Below are 20,797 nucleotides of genomic sequence, written 5' to 3'. Positions count from 1 at the left end.
GATGGTGTCAAAGCTAGACAGGCAGCTCGCAAAAGAGGCGGCCATTGTTGAGTCCTGGAATGCTAGTGATGGACCAGGAGAGGCAGTACAGGTGGAGCGTGGGGCCGAGCATCTTAGCGCCAGCCTGACCCGTGTCTGTGACGCGTCAATGCCGAGGGCTAAGCCTTTCTCGACGAAACGTCGCGTGTACTGGTGGCGACCAGAACTCCGCCAATTGCGGAACGCTTGCGTGGCTGCACGTCGCCAATACACCAGATACAGAAGGAGGCGGGTCCGTCATCAAGCCGAGGAGGATGCCCTGTACGATACCTACAGGACAGCTCGTACGACTTTACAGAAAGCCATCGCACAAGCCAAGGAGGAGGCTTGGGAGGAGTGGCTGGAGACGCTCAACAGGGATCCTTGGGGCAGACCGTACCGGGCTGTAAGGCAAAAGCTTCGTCCTTGGGCACCCCCATTGACAAGCACCCTCCAGCCAGACCTCCTAAACCGAGTCGTAAGCGCTCTTTTCCCCGAAAGGGGTGAGTTTGTGCCGCCACCTATGGTTCCAACGTCGAGGCCACGCCAAGTGGAGACAGACATACCTTCGGTGACAGAGGCGGAGTTTAATGTGGCTGTTCTAAAACTTCACGCTAAAAAAACAGCCCCAGGGCCAGACGGCATACCTGGGCGAGCTTTGGTAGTCGCACTCAGCGAATTGGAAGAGCGAGTCAGGGGCCTCTTCACCGTGTGCCTAACTCAGGGGAGGTTTCCAGACAGGTGGAAAACAGGCAAGCTGGTACTCCTCCGGAAAGACGGGCGCCCACCTGATCAGCCGTCGGCCTACCGCCCCATAGTGTTGCTCGACGAGACAAGCAAGCTCTTTGAGCGAATAATCGCATCTCGTCTCGTGAGAAGCATGCAGCCAGGCCTGAGCGAGTGCCAGTACGGTTTTCGCCCACTGCGTTCGACGCTAGACGCAATAGCCCGACTAAGGGACTTCGCGGAAGAAGCGGTTTCTCAGGGTGGGGTTGTGATGTCTGTATCGCTAGACATCTCTAACGCCTTCAACACCCTGCCCTGGGAAACAATTAAGGTGGCTCTAAAGTACCACAACGTGCCCGAGTACTTGCAAAAAATTGTGGCGGATTATTTTGTAGGGCGCGTTGTGGTATTTCCAACCAAGGACGGCTGGGGAAGACGGGTGATGGCGTGCGGTGTTCCACAGGGCTCGGTTCTGGGGCCGCTCCTGTGGAACATCGGGTACGACTGGGTCTTACGCGGGACCACTCTGCGGGGGCTCAGCATTACCTGTTACGCTGATGACACCCTCGTATCAGCCAGTGGCAGGACCTACAGGGAGGCCGCCTATGTAGCTACAGCGGGGGTTGCATACGTGATACATAGGATTCGGGCACTAGGTCTTGAGGTGGCACTGCACAAGTCCGAGGCTCTGGTTTTTCATGGGCCTCGGAACAAACCACCGGAGGGAGCACAAATTACCGTGGGAGGAACTCCTATCGCTATCGGGTCGACGATGAAGTACCTGGGACTCGTCCTCGATAGTAAATGGAGGTTCGAAGAGCACTTCAAGCGCCTGGCCCCTAAGTTGATGACTGCAGCCGGAGCGCTTGGACGGATTCTCCCAAATCTGGGCGGACCAGGAGGGGCCTGCAGGCGGCTCTATATGAGTGTCTTGCGCTCAATGGCGCTTTACGGGGCGCCAATATGGGCGGATACCCTGAGGTCTAAAAGTGCGGCCCTATTGCGTCGACCGCAGCGGCCTATAGCCCTCAGGGTTGCTCGAGGGTACCGTGACAACTCGCATGTGGCAGCCGGCCTGCTGGCTGGAAGCCCGCCATGGGACCTTGAAGCCAAGGTGCAGTCCGTTGTCTATTGGCGGGTGCAGGCTGCTAGGAGGGAGGAAAACTGGCCCGCCCCTCGAGAAGTTCGCCAGTGGCGGGAAGAGGCGCGAGAAGTGCTCTTCGAAAAGTGGTCGGAGCGTTTAGAGATCCCGGGAGCTAGCCGGGACCTGGTGGCTGCTATTCAGCCCGTTCTGAAGGAATGGGTCGAACGCAAACATGGCGCACCCTCCTTCCATCTCACACAGCTCCTGACGGGGCACGGCTGCTTCGGCTGGTACTTGTGTGAGAGGGTGGGAAGAGAGCCGACAACGGCGTGTCACCACTGTGGAGGAGGAGCCGTGGATACGGCCAAGCACACGCGCGAAGAGTGCCCTGCGTGGGCGGAGCCTCGCGCTGTCCTGTCCACGGCTATAGGAGGCGACCTCTCACTGCCGGCGCTAATCCGCCGCATGGTGGACAGTGAGGAGGCATGGGCGGCAGTGACCTCCTTCAGTGTCACCGTCATGACGCAGAAGGAGGCGGCAGAGCGAATGCGCGAGGATGATGCGAGCTCGCTCCCTCAGCGCCGCAGGAGGCCGGGCAGGCGGCGAAGAGCCTTTGCGGCCCGAATGCTGCCACCCTAATGGGACCCTACGGGTGATGGGTCGGGAGTTCCATCACCCACCTGAAGAGGGTCCGAGCTGGAAGGCCCTCGCGTGTTCCGAGGTGCCTTCAGCGAAGTAGGCTGCTCGAGCAGCCCGAAAAGATGGTCCCGCAAGGGCAACGCCGGCAGGGTATCGGTGGCCTGCAACCGTGTTCCCGAAACCCCGTCAACAAAGCGAGCGCCGGAACACCCCAGGGGGTTTAGTCCGTGGGAGTCGGACATACCTACTCGGCTTCTCCCGGGCCGGTGGGATCCATAACGGATTCCCCCTGGGTCATCACAAAAAAAATCAAAAAAAAAAAAAAAAAAAAAGGAGGGGAGGGAGGGGTGGTAGGGTCGGCAACGCGCATGTAACTCCTCTGGAGTTGCGGGCGTACATAGGCTACGGAGACTGCTTACCATCAGAATCAGAATCAGAATCAGAATTGTTTATTGCACTCATGTTAGTGTACAGTTCTTTAAAACTATTTAATACAGTTCCACATGAACCCTGTAAGGGTATAGCAATATTCTTAAAACTAACTTATGAAATAACATGCATCATGGGCATAAGCCAATTAGAAAGGGCTGGTGTATGATATATTATATATATTTGTATGTCTTATTTGTGCCGGTGACGTTATTCGTCCATATTATCGTTAAAAAAATCATTTAATGTGTAGTACGTTTTTTTTACTAGATAAGTTTTTAATGAATTTTTAAAGTTACTAAAATTATTTATTTCTTTAATTTCATTTGGGATTTTATTATATATTTTTATGGCCATGCCAAAAGGGCCTTTGTGGATCATCTGTAGCGTAGAGTTTGGTGTGGCTAGTCTAGTTTTAGGTCGTAGGTGGGCCGCTCGCGAGTATTGAGGAAAGAGATTTCCATTATTCTTTACGAATAGACACACTTCCAGTATATACATGGAGATTAGGGTCAGGATTCTTAGTTTTACGAAGTATGGTTTGCAGCTTTCCAGTGGATGAATATTTACAAGGATTCTAATACAGTGTTTTTGTAATATAAAAAGATTGTTCACACTTGGACTATTTCCCCACAGTATAATTCCGTATTGTAACCAAGAGTGAGCATAGGCGTAGTATGCATTTGTGGCTATTTTTATGTCAGTACACTTTTTTAGATGATATAGTGCATAAATGAAGCTACTTAATTTGCCACTTATTTTATTTATGTGATCTTTCCAGTTAAGGGCTGAGTCAATGTTAATACCCAAAAATACAGTTGAACTTATTGATTCTATTTTATTATTGTTGTAAGAGTAATTGATGTTTAATGTTCGCTTTTGGAAGGGTTTAAATTGTATAATTTTCGTTTTTTCGAAGTTTACTTGTAAGTTGTGGTCACTAAGCCATGTTACAACTTCTTCTAATGTAGAGTTTAAATCGCTGTTCAGGGTTTGTTCGTTTTCGCACGATATAACAAAAGAAATATCGTCAGCAAACAAGGTACATGGGCTATTTATTATATTGGGTAAATCATTTATGTAGATAAGAAATAAAATACATCCAAGGACACTTCCCTGGGGTATCGATTGGTTTACTTTTGTTATTTGTGATTGGACATTTTGTATTGTATCAGTGTTGTAATTGTGATGTTCTATTTCGACATACTGGACGCGGTTTGTGAGGTATGAACAAAACCAGTCATGAGCATTTCCTCTTATACCTATATCTTTTAGTTTTTTTAATAGTATATTATACCTAACTCGGTCGTAAGCCTTGCTCATATCTAGTAAAACGCCTATAGCGTATTTTCTTTCATTAATTATGTTTAGTACTTCCCGAACAAACTTGTACACTGCTAGGGTTGTGGATCTCTTCTCTCGGAAGCCGTATTGGGCATCGTTAAAGATGCCAAATTTTTCGCAAAATGAGTAGAGTCGCCTCGACATCGCGGTTTCAAATATTTTTGAAAAGGTCGATAAGAGCGCTATTGGTCGATAATTATCGCAGTCGCTTTTATTACCCTTTTTGTGGATGGGTTTTATTACTGATATTTTTAATGCGTCAGGAAAAATACCTTCCGCGAAGGATTGATTAATTAGTAGCGCTAACGGTCCTGACAGTATATCTGCGCATTGTCTAATTAAATAAGGTGGCATTTCATCGTATCCATAGCTTCGTTTGTTTTTTAAGTTTTTTATTATATTTTTAACTTCGAGTTCTGATACTGGTCGTAAGTACATTGAGTTTTTAGTTGTTGATATTACTGGTCTACTCGTCGAGGGTAACGTTTGATTTCCGACTGACAAGAAAAAGCTATTGAACGTGTTAGCGATTGCTTTTGGCTCATCTATGATTGTGTTTAGAGTTTTTAATTTGATATTAATTCGATTTTTTTTATTTAATTTATTGGTTTCATTTTTTACTACATACCACATTGTTTTTATTATATTATCAGATTTTTTAATCATTTCTATATTGTGCAGCCTTTTTGAGGTTATCACAGCTTTTTTAAATGTTTTCTCATATTGCTTATAGTGTTTGTTTAGGTTTTCATTATTGGCTTGAGATATAAATACTTTAAGTAATCTTTTATGTTTGCACGATTGTCTAATACCTTTTGTCAACCATGCCTTTTTAGATTTTGTTTTGATTTTAATTTTGATTTTAGGTATACATAGGTTCAATATTTTTTTGATAACTTTGTAGAATTGATTATAGTTATCATTTACCGTTTGTGCTGGGGATATAATGTTTTGAAAATTAACTTTAATTAGTTCTGTTTTAAAATTTGAGCAATTTTTGTCGTTATACAACCTTTTCATAATATTCCAAGTACTATTTGTGTCGAAAGCAACCGACGGGAGGTTAATTAATATACCTTTGTGATCTGATAGCCCATAATCGCGTACTTGAATATAGCAATTTTCGCGATGAAATTTTTTAAAAATAAGATCTATACATGTAGAGCTAGGGTAAAGGCACCTATTACCGTGGTAGTTAAAGAACTTTTCAAAAGATATCCAAAAATTAAGGGTATCAATGCTGTCTAACAGCCAGGAATATTTTTTTTTCATCAGAGCATTTAATGAACTTTCCGTTTCACACGTTTTTGGATTCATTTTGGGTTATTATATGTATTAAAATATTTTTTGAAGCCAAAATGACCAAATCTTCTATTACCGTGGCAAGGGACAGGCTGTGATTCTATTATCGCGAATGGAGCTTTCATTACCGAGGGTACAATTGGCATGATTTTTCTGCACTCGTTAACAGAAACCAAACTCAAAATTCGAAACCTAATACCGAGGGTTAAAACAATAATAACGACGTGGGTTCTGTATATTATTTTTGTGTCATTAAGTTTAATAATGACACAAAAATAAAAAATAAAACTATAGGAGTATGTTTAAAAATAAGAGATATATTCGAAGAGATTATAATTACACTTTGGCACAATCAAATACTATTAAATAGTTAACTTACCAAGTACCCACGAGTACCTGTATAACAAGTTATAAGTTGAATGTTTTACATGTAAAACAACAAAGATTATTGTTAGTAAAGTTTTACTAAGGACGTATATGACAAATAGGCCTGCCTGTTATTAAATAAAGTAATTTTTAAATGCTATAAAGATTGATAAGAGTTTGTCTTACTGACATAATTAGCTGCACAAAAAAAACAAGTAAGTAACATTTTCTCATAAGGCACAGCGTAAATTATAGTCGAAATTTTATAAGCTGGACGTTTACCACCTGAATGAAAGTTTACCACAGTGAAATAAACGTAGTAAACGTCCACCTAATAAAATTTCGACTATATATAAAAACATGAAAATTTGTAAATTCTAATATTTTTGATAAGGTAATTAAGTTAAATAAAGTCTCTCACATATTATGTGTTATAATTTACCCGTTTATAACTAACAAATCACAGTACTTTTCTTATTGCTGATTCTTATAGCTAAAAAAATCATGTCTGAGATTAGGACTACTGTATAAATAAAATTATATAAAAAAAAAATCTAATCGGAATTGTCCGGCAGTTGGGTACCCTTCCTTGTCTGTCAGAGTAATAACTGAATCAGAAAACAGAAGAATTTAAATCTGATAATGATAACTGAAGTCTAAATTTTATCAACGAAATCTGTACTTGCGGTACCCTAAATGCGATATTTCAATACAATACCAAATAGTCACTCGGTAATAGATAACTCTTTAAGAGCCTATTACCGACCCATTCGATATTTCTGTGGGTCGGTAATGGATTTCTATACATTCTATTACCGAGGGTAATATGATCATACCATCGGTAATAGGCTTAATTTGGAGTTTAATTAAACCTAATTCCGACCCATAAAAAGAATAAAACACAGATGTTTTTTTCAAATCAAATCAAACACGTATATTACAAGCTTCTTGTAAAGACAAAATCACATAACTGGCAAGTAAATTTTAGGTTTTAACTCAAAATAAAAAAAAGTTGACAGATTAAGGGTTCCCATAGAAACAAGGAAATCGGTGCTGAAGTTTTTGTTAAAAATTAAGGGTTAGTTGAATACTTTCCATACCACGGAAATAGCTCTTTAATAGCGTGAATAGATCAAGATTGGAATAAATAAAATAAATTATAAAAATGATAATTTGTACCAAAACTAAAGAGTAAATAACAAAACTACCACTTTTTCTATTACCGTGGCATACCACGGAATTACTTACCACAGAAGTAATTGGCGCCTATCACCGGTGTATTTTATTTTCAATTTTAAACGTAATTTCCGGTCAAAAACTAAGTTAAAAGTAATTCAAAATCGTCTAGAAACCAATACACAACCTCTTAAAAGGCATTGCACTAGTTTATTTGCCATAACTATTACGTAAAACACTAAGTAAGATTGGAGTGCACTTACCTGTGGTGTCACGCGTCTGTATGGAACAACCGGTTCTTGCGCCGCCGTCGCACAAACTGACGAATTGCGAGTTTTTTGTTACACTCACACAAATGCACACTAATGGGCACGATAGACCAATGAATGAGCTTGTTTTGGGTATGCTTTATTTCTTAGAGAATAGATCTGTTTGCTTGCAAAATGCGTATTTGTAAACACCGCGGTGTTAGACGTCGATTTTGATACCCGCGTTAATAGCCGCCGTTACCCTAGTATTAGTTACTCTGGTGGGTTCTCTAACGTTTTGGTGAAAGTGGAAAGTTTTCATTAAATTTAGTAGTGTTAGTGAGCATTTCGTTTCTTGTAAGATGTTTACATTAAAATCTCCACCGATGATAACATCTTTTTTGCTATATCTATGCTGTATGTATTGCATTAGTTTAGTTAACAGTTCATCAATCAATCAGGCGGGCCGTATGCCAGTTCCACGGGATTCGGGGTCCAGTCCTCTCCTTGCTCTCCTCATTTATGTCTAATAGGATCCAAGTTGTGGTGGGTGAGGCGGGACGTGTCACCTCCGGGGAACTGGAGAATGTCCTGGGGATACCACAGGGGTCGTGTCTATCGAATACGCTCTTTAGCCTTTTATTGAACGACCTTCCCGCGGCCATCAAAGGTGCCGAAATTTATATGTACGCGGATGACGTGGCTGCGGTAATTGAGGCTCCCTCGGACGCGATGCTTGAGATCAAAATTAATAAAGTAGTTCGTAAACTCGAGGAGTGGTTTTCGTTCAACGGCCACGCATTGAATAGAGACAAGACCTGCTACATGACTTTCGAGTTGAACGGCAAAGCTCAGAAACCTTTCAATGTGAAAGCTGGCGACACGGCATTACATCATGTTCGGTCGACAAAGCTGCTGGGCTTCCTAATAGATAGCTCTCTCACCTGGGACGGGCACATTGACGAGCTAAGTTCGAAGCTAGGGCGCGCGTGCTTCGCACTGGTTAGGCTAGCTAGCACAGCGTCATCTAACGTAGTGCGCTCCTGCTACTTCGCGACAGTGCATAGTTTACTCACATACGGTGCCGAGGTGTGGGCCCGTGCGGCCGATTTTCTGCGTGCATTTAGAATACAAAAGAAAGCAATACGTGCCATTGCTAAAGCACCGATCGACGCTTCATGCAGGAACCTCTTCGAAAATCTAGGGGTCTTGACATTGCCGGGCGAACACGTGTACCAGGTGGCGATCTTCACTCACTTGAATTTACATTTGTTCAAAAAACGCGGCACGAACAAGAGTCATGCGCTTCGTAGTTTTTTTTATTGTTATGTTTTTATGTTTATGTTAATTTAATTACCAACTTGTCACTCCTAAACACAAGCTTTCAAAGTCAGAGCGTTCCCCGTACATTATGGGCCCGTCCGTTTATAACAGACTACCCGCAGCGGTTAGAGATGCAGCATCCACCGATATATTTAAACGTAGACTGCGAAAGTGGCTACTAACTTTATCTTTGTACAGTGTCGAGGAGTTTTTTAAACTTCCGTACACATAAGTTTCAATGTGCTTACACACTGTGTTAACTTATGTTTAGTGTAATAATCGCATTGAATAATAATCTGTATGAATAATTTGGTTTACTATTGTACCTATTATTATTGTTAAACCTTTTGATTTTGTGACTTGTAACTTTGGCGTTATAAATAAAGATTTGTATTTGTATTTGTATGCTTGTTTGCCACCGACGTAGTATTAAAAAAGAACAATCCGCTACGCCATTTCTGTTGTTGCTAGACGATAACCAAATTGCCTCACGCAATGAATGATTCCTCGTAGAAACATTGTCTGCATTACATAATACGATCAACACACCGCTTAGCCTGATTGAATTCTACGACTATTTTATATACTTAACACCCCTAAATACTGGAATGTAGTAAGGTTTATTTCTAAGTGTAAGCATGTGCTTCTAGCATAGGCATCTTTAGCGGTTAGAGGGTTAAGCTGGGATTTATTTGGCTTTTATAGAATTTATCAATAACCACGGAAACATAGCGTAATAAAGTACACCCGCCATTCTGACTATCAGGATGGCGGGTGTACTGTTTTTTGATGATAACTTTACGTACCGTGAGGTACATTTTTTTTTAATGGAGGTACTAAATAGTACAAATTAGGTACAAAAATATGGTATGCTTTTCAAATATTTTTATTTAGGTACACCCGCCATTCTGACTTTCACGCTAAAGAGCTTCGGGAGAATTGGTTCTAGTTCTAGCCAGGATGATGCCCCACACAACACTGGCTTCCATAGGCTGGCTGGCTGGCTGACATCAGGCCTAAACATCATTTTCCAGTGTTTTTATTTTTATAATTCAACTAACTACTTTTTAATTCTACAATAATATATGCAATTTTAGCTCAACTACTACTAATACTACATATTGTAAAAAGTTCGCTTATTACAACTTCTTGAACTTAAATTTAAATTGAAAAGGCAAAAGAATAAAACAGAGTTCTACTTATTTGAATTGTATATTAAAAGATATCACTTTAATAAACAGAACAAGAGACAACAATAACATTTTAATAGTATAATTATTATTGTATGTTATTTATGTAAATTAATAATTTGTGGAATGCTAATGTTAAATTGTGATGTTAGCACAACTTACAAATACAACATATAAAAGCTCGATAAAATACAGTGTTTTTCGCGGACCAAAATATACAAGGTCTTATACACAATTAAATATTTAAGACATACGAGAACAAGTCTCAATGCTTAGGTTTGAACATTCAAAAATGTTTGAGCAGTTACCTAATACCCATTTCACCCAAACATGACAGTTTGAGGATCCAGCAATTGGCATGTTTGGTAGCAACCGATCGGCATCAATGGTATCAAAAATGATACCGATGAGCATCATCATCATTGGCACCAATTCATACCCAACATTAAATAGCTAATATATTTTTAATTTTGGCATAATTATGTCAAACTATGAGCAGGTATGGAACTAAGTACATAACCTCGGTTGTACTGTTAGTAGCAGTAAACCCGCTTAAGAATATTCTAAAGGGACCACGTCAAATACACATCTTAAGCACAAAAGTGAACCGTAAAAAAATTATGAAAACAAGTTGCAGGGAGCAGTGTAAAATGGCGTGTCTCTAATCGTATTAAACGTGATCGTATTAAGCGGGTGCTACTGTTTAACATTTATGAAATGGGCTTCAGTATTAGTAAATATAGCAACAAAGTAATAATACTCGAACGAATGTATAACATCTAATCAACATACTTGTAGCATAGATAAGGAATTACTTAGCGCGACTTGTCTGATTTGATGAATTTGTCGAGCTCGGCGTCGCTGGCCGGGTCCACCTGGGATAGTTGGCGGAAACTCTCGTCGTCGACGAAGCAGATCTCATGGCCGTCTGGAAATTCAATAATAATTTACCACTGTATATCTATACCGATGGAAAACTTAGGTTATAATTATACAACAGTCAATTAACAATCATGACAAAAGCCTAATCGCAATAGCCTTTTTCTGTTTGGTTAAATGGTAGGATAGGTCCGACGGTTGTCGAATTCACAAAAAAAAATAGTTAGCGCTTCTTTCAGTAAACACCTTAATCTGCCTTCTATACTTGTAATTAACTGTCCGCCGAGTGGGCCGGGTAACGCGATAGCTTTTTACCCTGTAATCGTGTACGAGCGTCATTGTTGCGATACAAAATAAATATCATTCAGTTATGTTTTGGCTGTTCTTGGACTATGATCAGGCGAGAATGTCAGGTGCTTATCCTGGGTCAGCTAAGATAATGACGAGCACAGTTGTTTCCTCGGGAGTGTCGGGCGAGATGAGGGGGGTGATGATCTCGTTGGCGGCTTGGATCTTGTTGTCGATGATTGGTTGTTAGTAGACCAGGCAACGGCTTTCTACCATGTAATAATGTTCCGTCGCCTACATTAGGTCCTTACCTGGATCAGCTAAGAAGATGACACGATCAACGCGGTCGAATGTTGTTAGAAACCCCGCGGCACTCCACTGCAAGGCAGAGTCAGCATTCGTTTGTGGTTTTAGACGGTAGTCCTACCACTGGTTAGTCCGTTATCCCTCCTGGTTCCCCTGGATCAGGTGGCATGGGTAAACGCATTTACCCAACGTTAAAAAAAGGATGATGACACGAACGGTGGCCTTCCCGGGTAACTCTCGAAGTCCGGAATCTTCTTGTTGACAGCCTGGATCTTACCGTCAATGATTGCTCGTCAGAGCGACAGTCGAACGCCAAAGCTATTTACATTGAAATCGTGTTCGGGTGCCATTATCAGGTTACCTGGGTCAGCGAGGATGATGACGCGCACGGTGGCCTTCCCGGGGGTGTCGAGCGAGATGAGGGGCGTGAGGATCTTCTCGTCGGCGGCCTGGATCTTGCTGTCGATGATTGGCTGCTCGTCGAAGGGACAGGCAAACGCGATACGGCCGTAGGCTTTCGCGCGATTTATGGGCTCCGCTGTAAAATAAATTAAACTATGAAATAAGTTGAAGTTAAGAAAAAATAACCAAAGAACTCCATTTGTTGAAATTGTAAGATCATTGTTTTCTTATATTGATACAACGAGATTAACTGTAGGTATTTTCTCTGAACAGGTTGATGGCTACTACTCTAGACCTAATAGAAAGAACAATGGGATTACGCCTATAGGCGTCTAGTATCCACCAAGGTGTTAAAACGGCATATATAGTGAAAGCACGCGGGAAAGTCCCGTTTTAAACTAAAATATTATATACTTAGAAAAAGTCACTGGAGGCCTTGGTCACTTTTTCTTAGTAAGTATATGACATTTATTTATGTTTATAATTTATATAGTAGTATTTCTACGTGAAATAAAAACAAATTAAAATATTTTCTGAAAGTAAAATAACTTGTTTGTTGTTTGTTTAAGTCCTGTTTTACTTAAAATAACTGTTTTTATCGAATTACGGATAAATTAATAATAATAGTTCGCTAAGTTCGTGAACAATAGGTATTAAAACAACTTCACTTTTACAACAAGTGTTTATGACACGTGTGATGGGCACTTTAGCCAAGTACTTGTTGTAGTACTTACAACACAAGTTTTATTGAGTCTACTATGCAGGACTAGGTTGCTCTGTGTATTTTTTTTAACTCTAGCGGATATTATTGTACTAGTACCTAATATTTTATTCAGCAATAGTAGCAACACTATTACTTCCAATGTTTCAATAGCTACAGGTTGTTAAACAAATAACACAAACAACAGAAAGTCTCATAAAAAGTGAGATGTGGTAAATACTGGAAGTTAAAAAGTAGTATTATCAAGTTATCGTAATTGCAAAAAAATAATAATGAGGTTTTGAAAAAATAAAGAGAAAAGATTTTTAAGAGTCGGCGACAACCCTGGAATTGCAGAAGTTCATAAGTTACAACCAACTGTCATTAAGCGGGCTGCATGTTTGTTTGGACCAATGTGGTAAAAAAATATCAAATTACCAATTTCAACAAGCTCAAGCTTGGCCTGGTCCTCACTGAAGCCCACGACCACGGATTTGTCTTTCTTCTCGAAGATTTTGAGCGTCAACAGGCCGTTCCAGTAGGCGATGGACCTCGCCAGGTTGGAACAGGCCAGCGACACCTTTTGAACTGGGTCTGAAAGAGAAAGCAAATAAGACAATTATGATAATTGTTTTTGTAAACAAGGGTCTATCGTGTAAGTGTATTTCGCAAATTTGTTAGCTATTTTATCGTGCATGAATGTCACGATATTACAAATGGCGCTATACGAATAGGTACATGGCTAACGAAGACATGCAGTATGGTAAGTATTACTAACCTAACCTGACCAAACTCAAAACATTGTGCCTACGTTTGCGAAACTAAACCCACACCGGAAGGTCGTGAGCACTTGGGGCCTAGCCAAGATGACAATCGTTCGCGAAGAAACGAAATGAAACGCTATCTGTCTCTTTCTCGCTAATATGGAAGAATGATAGAGAGACAATAGCCACCAATTTCGTAGATTGCCACCCAAGAAGTAGGTGTTTGATTGTACAGTAAGCTGCGAAATTGCACGGAGAAATTATGAATAAATTCATTAGACTTAAACGACCGGGATATAAACCATGATTACCTTTTATATGGTTTTTGAGCTCCCAATACCCCCAATTACCCGTGAACAAGATGAACGTAACTGCGTCGAAATATCGGGAGCTCAAAAGCAATATAAAAGGTAATCATGGTTTATATCCATAACCGTGAATCATTCAAAACTGTTAATGTATTTATTGAAAAAGTCGCCATGCACTTTTACGGCTGAGCTGATGGTACATAAACAAAAATGGAAAGTTTTTGCATTTTATTATCAGAATATCTATCTGTCAACTTGAACGGTAAATATTATCACGCATTACCAATTTTAGCAGCATGACAAACGAAAGATAGACTTATCTTTCAATGGATCATGGACAAATACCGTGAAATTTTATTATTTATTTGCATAATACTTGTTTTATTCCTACAGACACATGAGTAAACTTGTATTGTACTTTGTTGTGAAATATTTCCAAAAAAACATTGTCTAACCCATTCAGCGCTAATCACGACACATTGTCGTTTTTCCTCTATGAAGCTGTCCTTGGTTCCATGGAGCTTGGGACGGCTAACATCCGTCCCAAGCTCCATGGAACCAATGTGGGATGCTACCTGCGTAGACATGCTGGCACCGTCCCACCTTCAACGGACTAATGCAAAAGCGGGCGGAGCGGCGGAAAGCGCAGAAATTTTGAAACGTAATAAATATAAGAGCCGCGGTAGGTAGGTACAGTCAGCGTCAAATACTCTGTAGCAGTCAAAGTGGCCAAATAGTTCGGTACACCATACTAAATATATGGTGTACCGAACTATTTGGCTACTTTGGTTGCTACAAAGTATTTGACGCTGACTGTACCATTTTGTACTTTTTGGCGTTGAAACTCTAGGTCCATGGGGTTCCAGCGCGCAAAAGTTTTTTACAGAAATCGCGAAGCGTCTGGTTGACATAACTGGTGTGGTGACCGAAAAGCTGGCAGCTTCCTCGCACATTTCAGAATTGCGATACACCGAGGAAATGCCGCCAGCATCCTTGGTACAATGCCTATTTTAGATTTAAGCTAGTTATTAATTTTTAGTATTTGTTGTTGCTGTAGTATCTCTGTATATATGTATTTTATGTAAATAAATCATTTTCATGTAAAATTGAAATAAAATATATTTAAATAAAAGATTTTAGTATTATTTGAGTACCTACTGTGGCAGGGGTCGGCAAACCGCAGCTCGCGAGCCGAATGCGGTTCTTTGAAGGTACAATTGCGGCTCTTTTTCACACAAAAATTAACACTATAGAGTTCTTATAGTCCACTGAAAACAATACTTGTGGCTCTTTGAGCTACATATTATCGAAGAGAATTTGAAATAGAGGGTATTGTCAAAGAAAACTTTAGAGCGACGTAAGTTTACTGCCATTTTTCGACACATAATTAAAACTTTTTAGAACGCCATTTGACTTTAGGCCTTATTCTTTTACTGATATATGTTCAATCCGGAGGTCGCGGGTTGAAACCCCTGCTCGTACCAATGAGTTCTTCGGAACTTATGTACGAAATATCATTTGATATTTACCAGTCGCTGTTCGGTGAAGGAAAAAATCGTGAGGAAACCGGACTAATCCCCACAAGGCCTAGTTTTACCCTCTGGGTTGGGAAGTCAGATGGCAGTCGATGTCGTAAAAACTAGTGCCTACGCCAAATCTTGGGATTAGTTGTCAAGCAGACCCCAGGCTCCCATGAGCCGTGGCAATATGCCGGGACAACCCGAGTAAGAAGAAGAAGAAGAATATGTGTTCAATCTGTTAAATATGAAAAAGTGGCGCCAGATCCTCGTCGCCAGATGGTATGTCGCGGGGTCGGAAAGCAAAAACCGTACTGCTCTGTAGCTAGTTTATTACTCGTTTAATGTGGTTCATCCGCTTACATATATTCCAAGTAAGCAATAAGTAAGGTTCCTGAATTACAACTCCTATGGAAATTGAAATAAGATTCAAAATGAACTAATGGAAATATTTCTTGCAAGGCTGTGTGGTCCCTATATGGTTACTGAATGCCGGCGAGTCCAACGCTACAGAACCAGTTCAATTAGTCTAAAATGTGTCAGCGAGATGCGTAACAAAGACGCGTTATCGGAGAGCGCAATTACACTGGTCATTTGGGCGTTGGTCTAGCCAGCGCTCAGGTGCCAATTAGAATTATAGGTCAATAACCCAACCTTATTTTTTGCGGTGGCACGTGGGGTTTTACTTACAATAAACAAAGGGTTAGTCGTAAGGGCCAGCTTCAAAAAACTAACGACTATACCTAGCGTAAAAGTGTTGCTAAAGTACTTATATTAGCCGTTTTCAATATCACCCCAAGTTACGAGTAGAAGTTGGCATTATTTGACGGTCTGGTCTAGTCTGTAGTGACTCTGCCTATGAAGCCGATGGTCCTGGGTTCGAATCCCGGTAAGGGCATCTATTTGTGCGATGAACACAGATGTTTATTCCTGAGTAATGGGTGTTTTCCTAAGTATACAAGTATGTATTTATCTATATAAGTATAAAATATGTTGTCACCTAGTACCCATAGTACAAGCTATGCTCATTTTGGGGCTAGGTTGATCTGTGTAAGACGTCCCCCTAATATTTATTTATTTTTTGTTTGTTTAGTTACCCAGACAGCACTCACATTTCACTTTATCTAGGTCCTACATCCTAGGATAAAACTGATATCTAACAGAAGTCAGCTAAATGCTTATCACTGTCTAACAGCGTGACAAGACACATGCACACTTGATACAATCTTTTATCACTTATCTCTGATGAGATGGCTTTTATCAGTAGTCATTGTTATAGTTGAAGAAACTTGAAATGTTTCGGCGGGTAAAGAAATAGCATAAATAGATACTAATGTATTAAAACTAATTGTCATGGTCTGGACTGTAAATAATGAAAATTTCAAGGTAATATTAAATAGCATTGACCTAGAAAAGAACCGCCTTTGTTTAAGAAAATAAGTTATTTTTAAGATGCTATTTTGTATTCTTTGTTGCCTAGGGATAAACACTGTCTGATTTTACTCTACCTGTACAGTCACGTCTGAAAACCTCGACACGATCGAAATGCCAAATACATATATACACAACTTTATGGCCCACATATTAGGGTAGCGTATACATATTTTTTGCCACTTCGTCCGTATCAATATTTTCAGACGTGACCATATGATCCTCCAGTAACTCAATCTAATAAAGTAAAGTATGCCTTCTGGCATTAAGGCCCCGTAGGTTCCTGATCTTGTACAACACAGCGTCAACACAGCGCGAACATACGTGCGAGGCAATCGCACGCGCCGCCTCGGCCGAGGCACGTCTACACTGGCCGTTTTGTGCGCGAAGAAATTGCCTCGCGCGTATGCTCGCTCTGTGTAGACCCGCCTAATTCTTACAATTTTTTGAAGTACGTATTAGACTTATGTTCGTGACTTTTTTTTTTATCGAGCGAAAGTAAAAAAAAGAAACAGGATTCAAATCAATGAAGTCAGTAGGCAAAATCCTCAAGAATATTACATTTGTGCCGTCTTGTGATCTGAAACTGTGGTCCCACATTAGTACTTTCATATAGATGTTGTGCAACAATTTTTAATTTAAAAACAAATGTTTAACAGAGTAGTCTAAAATTTTTTATATTATTTTTATGAGTGTTTAAATATTTTTCACAAATAATAAATTAATTATTTAAATAAGCTATTAGTGCATTCGTATAGTAAAGTGAAATAAAAATATGGTAAAATTACCTTTCCCAACAGGTTCCGGCTTATCAACAATGAAAAATTTGTATCCACCAGGTGCTTCCAAGTACTTCAGCCCATTCTGTTGCTTCACTGGCCAATTATTGGCTGCAGCTCTCTGTAGACTCTCACTAGACTGTATGGTAAGTCCAATGAAGTCATTGCCGGTCTCGTAATGTGTGATACCATAGTTGTATGTAAGCTCAACAACAAAATGTGTGTCTTCAGGGCCGTAGCCCACCATAGTCTTGCTCCATCTGTTTGCATATGGTCTGTGAAATAAAAATTTATTATGTTAATTATGTAAGTAGGCTAGCCTGCCATCTCTTTAATATTGAACCCTCTGAATGGAAAACACAATCGCCTAAGCGTCCAGAGTGGAGATCATTGGTGCAATTAAAGGTTGATGATTTTGAAGAATGAAGGAGGGTAGGCCATTACAATAAACAAGATGCTCTAAAGGCCCAACCACCTACAGCCTTAACCTATCACTAAGTAGACGCAGTCTTGTTTTTCTCTCTATGCAGATGAGTACTGCAGAAGAAGATTGGTTACTGCAGTAATTGGTAGACTTCAGACAAAGTAGCCGAATATAAAAAGTATATAACCAGAAACACCCATGTAATTTTTTTTTTTTTAAAACATTATTATTTATCTTGTGGAATCTAAGAATGTGTGAAGTACAATGCACTTGAAATGCAATGCTGGAGTTGTAGACTTGCTCTTTCTCTTTGAAGGATTTAAAAAACAAAAGCAATGTGTAACTACGAAAATCCTTAGCTTCTTAAATAAACGTAGTCTCCATCAGATTTAACAGAGCGGCCGAGGTGCTCACAAATATCTGAACACGCATTCTAACGCCTTGACAATAGAGGCGTGTTCAGATATTTGTGAACACCTTGGCCACTCCTATATATCTGATGGCACTGTACCATTCATCATTAGTATGATTAATATCAAACATCTCTGTTTATCCTTATAATGAAATTAACTATTTTAACAATAACCAATAGAAAAGATAGAAATAGAAGATATACAACCAAGAAACACCTTATCAATTAATATAATATGTATTATCAGATGCAATCTATATTCAATCAAAGATAGTAGAAGATTCAAATCGAGATTATAAAATATAAATAATTAGGCTTGAATTAGTGCAAAGTTCGCTGTAGATTAAAATCATTGCTTATCAGTATCACTACTATCTGATATACAGGATATTATAGGTTTAATATCTTAAAATAATTGAATCAAATTGATGAAAGTAATCCTCATACTGTTTAAACAGGATATCTGCTGGACAAAATCAAAATTGGCATGTTTTATTCACAATTATGATATAAATATATATTTGATTCATGATGAAATATTGTTTTAAATACAAACATGATAAATCAATGGAAGAAAGAAAAAAGAAATTTTACAACATATCGTCACAAGACATCTATTTAAGTTAGTATTTTTCTTTTCCCGTAAAATATTAAAATTAGAAAAGATAAAGAAAGTAATTTAAGCAAGTAGTTTAAACTACTTTATTTAATGACTTACCCATTACATGCCGCTTCACACCCTTCGCTGAATTCCTCATGGCGAAGTACCTAAAACATAGCACATTTAATTAGCAATACACTTATAGATTAGATTAGATTAGATTAGATTTATTTATTTCTTAAAGAAAAAGACACAGTATTTTACACAAAAGGATAAAACAAAGGCTTTCACTAAAAGATCGTCAACTTAACATTAAAACAAAAAAAATAAAATTAATAAATAAAGAAATGTCACGACAAAAAAGAAAAATGGATATATGGATAGCACTAATGACTCTTAGTGACTGAGTAAATTTGACTGCCTTTTTGTAAGTTTTAAACACAGCACAGGAGCATAACTATCGAAATTTGGGCTGGCGTATCACAGCGTAACATCAAATTGCATTTTAAACGTAAATGTACGTGTAAAAAACCCAAGTTTAGTTATTAGATACGCCGCGTTATGACCGGTACTTGGTTGTTTACATCGACCTTGAAGCTTCTCAGGAGCAATTATAAAGGACTTATATCTACAACGAGACTAAGTTATCTATGCTCAACAAATACATACAAAAGTTACATACAGTACAAATACATATTTTCAATAATTTACCTTCATTCCCAAGATGTCTCGGTAGAATTTTGCTGTGAGGGTTCTGTCAGCCACTTTGAACACGAAATGTAACGCACGACCGCTCACCATTTTGATGCAGATTAAGTCTTAGAATAATTGGTGAGAATTTATAAAATATTAGACGTAAAGTCGTTAATAATATTTATCACAGATTATTTCGGTCACGTCCACAGTACGCGGCGTATGACAACCGAATGACAGAGGCACAAATGACATTGACACGCGCAGCCATGCGTTCATAAACCGATTACTTCCATATCCATAGGGTGCATTTATACAAGCTTCTCTTTAGTAAACGATTTTTTTAACCGACTGCGGCAAAGTAAAGAAGAAGGTTTGTAGACATTTATTTGCACAATAATATTTGACACAAATATGAAAATACTTTATTATAAAATGACCGAATCCTTTGATCCTTTTTGTTATCACATGTGCCTCCACCATCTCTTGGGGACATAGACATACAATATAACCTTGGGGACGTGATCACTAAGTACTAGAAAATAATAAAAAATGTTTTGGAATGTTCAATTTGAGCTCTTTTAACCCCACTTAACCTAGTCACTAAATTTTGAAATTTTGCCTCCTTTTAATTTTCAAATTGAGAATTTCCCACAGTTATTTAACTATTAAAAATAAAATAAAAATATATACTTTCAATGTGTCTGGGTTAGCGTTGTTCAGAACTATTCCAAACATCAAATCGATAGCTTAAGTGGTTCTCGAGATATTTAGCGATGTGACAGACAGACAGACAGATGGACGGACGGACAGATTCTACCATAAGGTTTCCTTTTGTACCTTTTTGGTACGGAAGCCTAAAAAGTAAGTTACGTAGACATTTGCGATATGTTCATATGTTTAGAGGTAGTGTTGATACTGTTATAGACTCGTCGTCGTGCCTTAGATAGCGACCAATAAATATAATTAAGGTCCGACCGAGATCTCGGTCTCGGTCTCGGTCTCGGCATTCTCGGCCAAAAATCGAGCCGAGATCTCGGTCTCGGCTCTCGGCCAAAATGGGCCGAGATTCTTGCCGAGACCGAGAATAGGCAATGAGTTATCATTGCTAAATTTGAATTTTCAGCGCACGAGAGCCGGGGTCTAAGCCACTAGTTGGTTGCATCGCCCGGTTGGTGTGACGTTTTTCGTAGCCACATTTTAAGGCAATTACTTATCAAATACTAAGTGTTGGGATCGATAGGCGCGGTTGCAAGTAATCACTTGTTCATTTGGTTTTTTTCGTTTTGTGGTTGTTCTTATTGATGAATAAATGAGTGTATATTGTTATCGGGATGTAACTTAGATTAACTTGTTGTGAGTGGAAGATGACACTGAATATTTTTAATACTAAATATATTTGTGTCAATGGAAAAAAGCAAAGCAGTAGATAAGTACAAAACGACACG

The 20,797-nt window shown here is 39.6% G+C and overlaps 1 protein-coding gene across 1 annotated transcript; it reads right to left on the bottom strand.

The window, feature by feature from the left end:
• Nucleotides 1-9,848: 9,848 nt before the first annotated feature.
• Nucleotides 9,849-19,589, bottom strand: LOC133521497 (glyoxalase domain-containing protein 4). Its single transcript, XM_061856500.1, has 6 exons — nt 19,368-19,589; nt 18,774-18,823; nt 17,229-17,494; nt 12,859-13,014; nt 11,680-11,856; nt 9,849-10,773 (listed from the first exon to the last, which is right to left on the bottom strand). Exons 1-6 carry the CDS (start codon nt 19,455-19,457, stop codon nt 10,661-10,663), a joined length of 852 nt encoding a protein of 283 aa, XP_061712484.1. The 5' UTR covers nt 19,458-19,589; the 3' UTR covers nt 9,849-10,660.
• Between the last annotated feature and the right edge of the window lie 1,208 nt (nt 19,590-20,797).

This window comes from Cydia pomonella, chromosome 9 (assembly GCF_033807575.1).
Source record: "Cydia pomonella isolate Wapato2018A chromosome 9, ilCydPomo1, whole genome shotgun sequence".
NCBI lineage: Eukaryota > Metazoa > Arthropoda > Insecta > Lepidoptera > Tortricidae > Cydia > Cydia pomonella.
This window is presented reverse-complemented; position numbering and strand designations above follow the sequence as displayed.

Coding starts and splice junctions, on each gene's coding strand:
- LOC133521497 (XM_061856500.1), bottom strand. CDS start 19,457: ATGGTGAGCGGTCGTGCGTTACATTTCGTGTTCAAAGTGGCTGACAGA. Junction 17,495..18,773: donor TGTGAAGCGGCATGTAATGG/GTAAGTCATTAA, acceptor TTTATTTCACAG/ACCATATGCAAACAGATGGA. Junction 13,015..17,228: donor GCCGGAACCTGTTGGGAAAG/GTAATTTTACCA, acceptor TTTCTCTTTCAG/ACCCAGTTCAAAAGGTGTCG.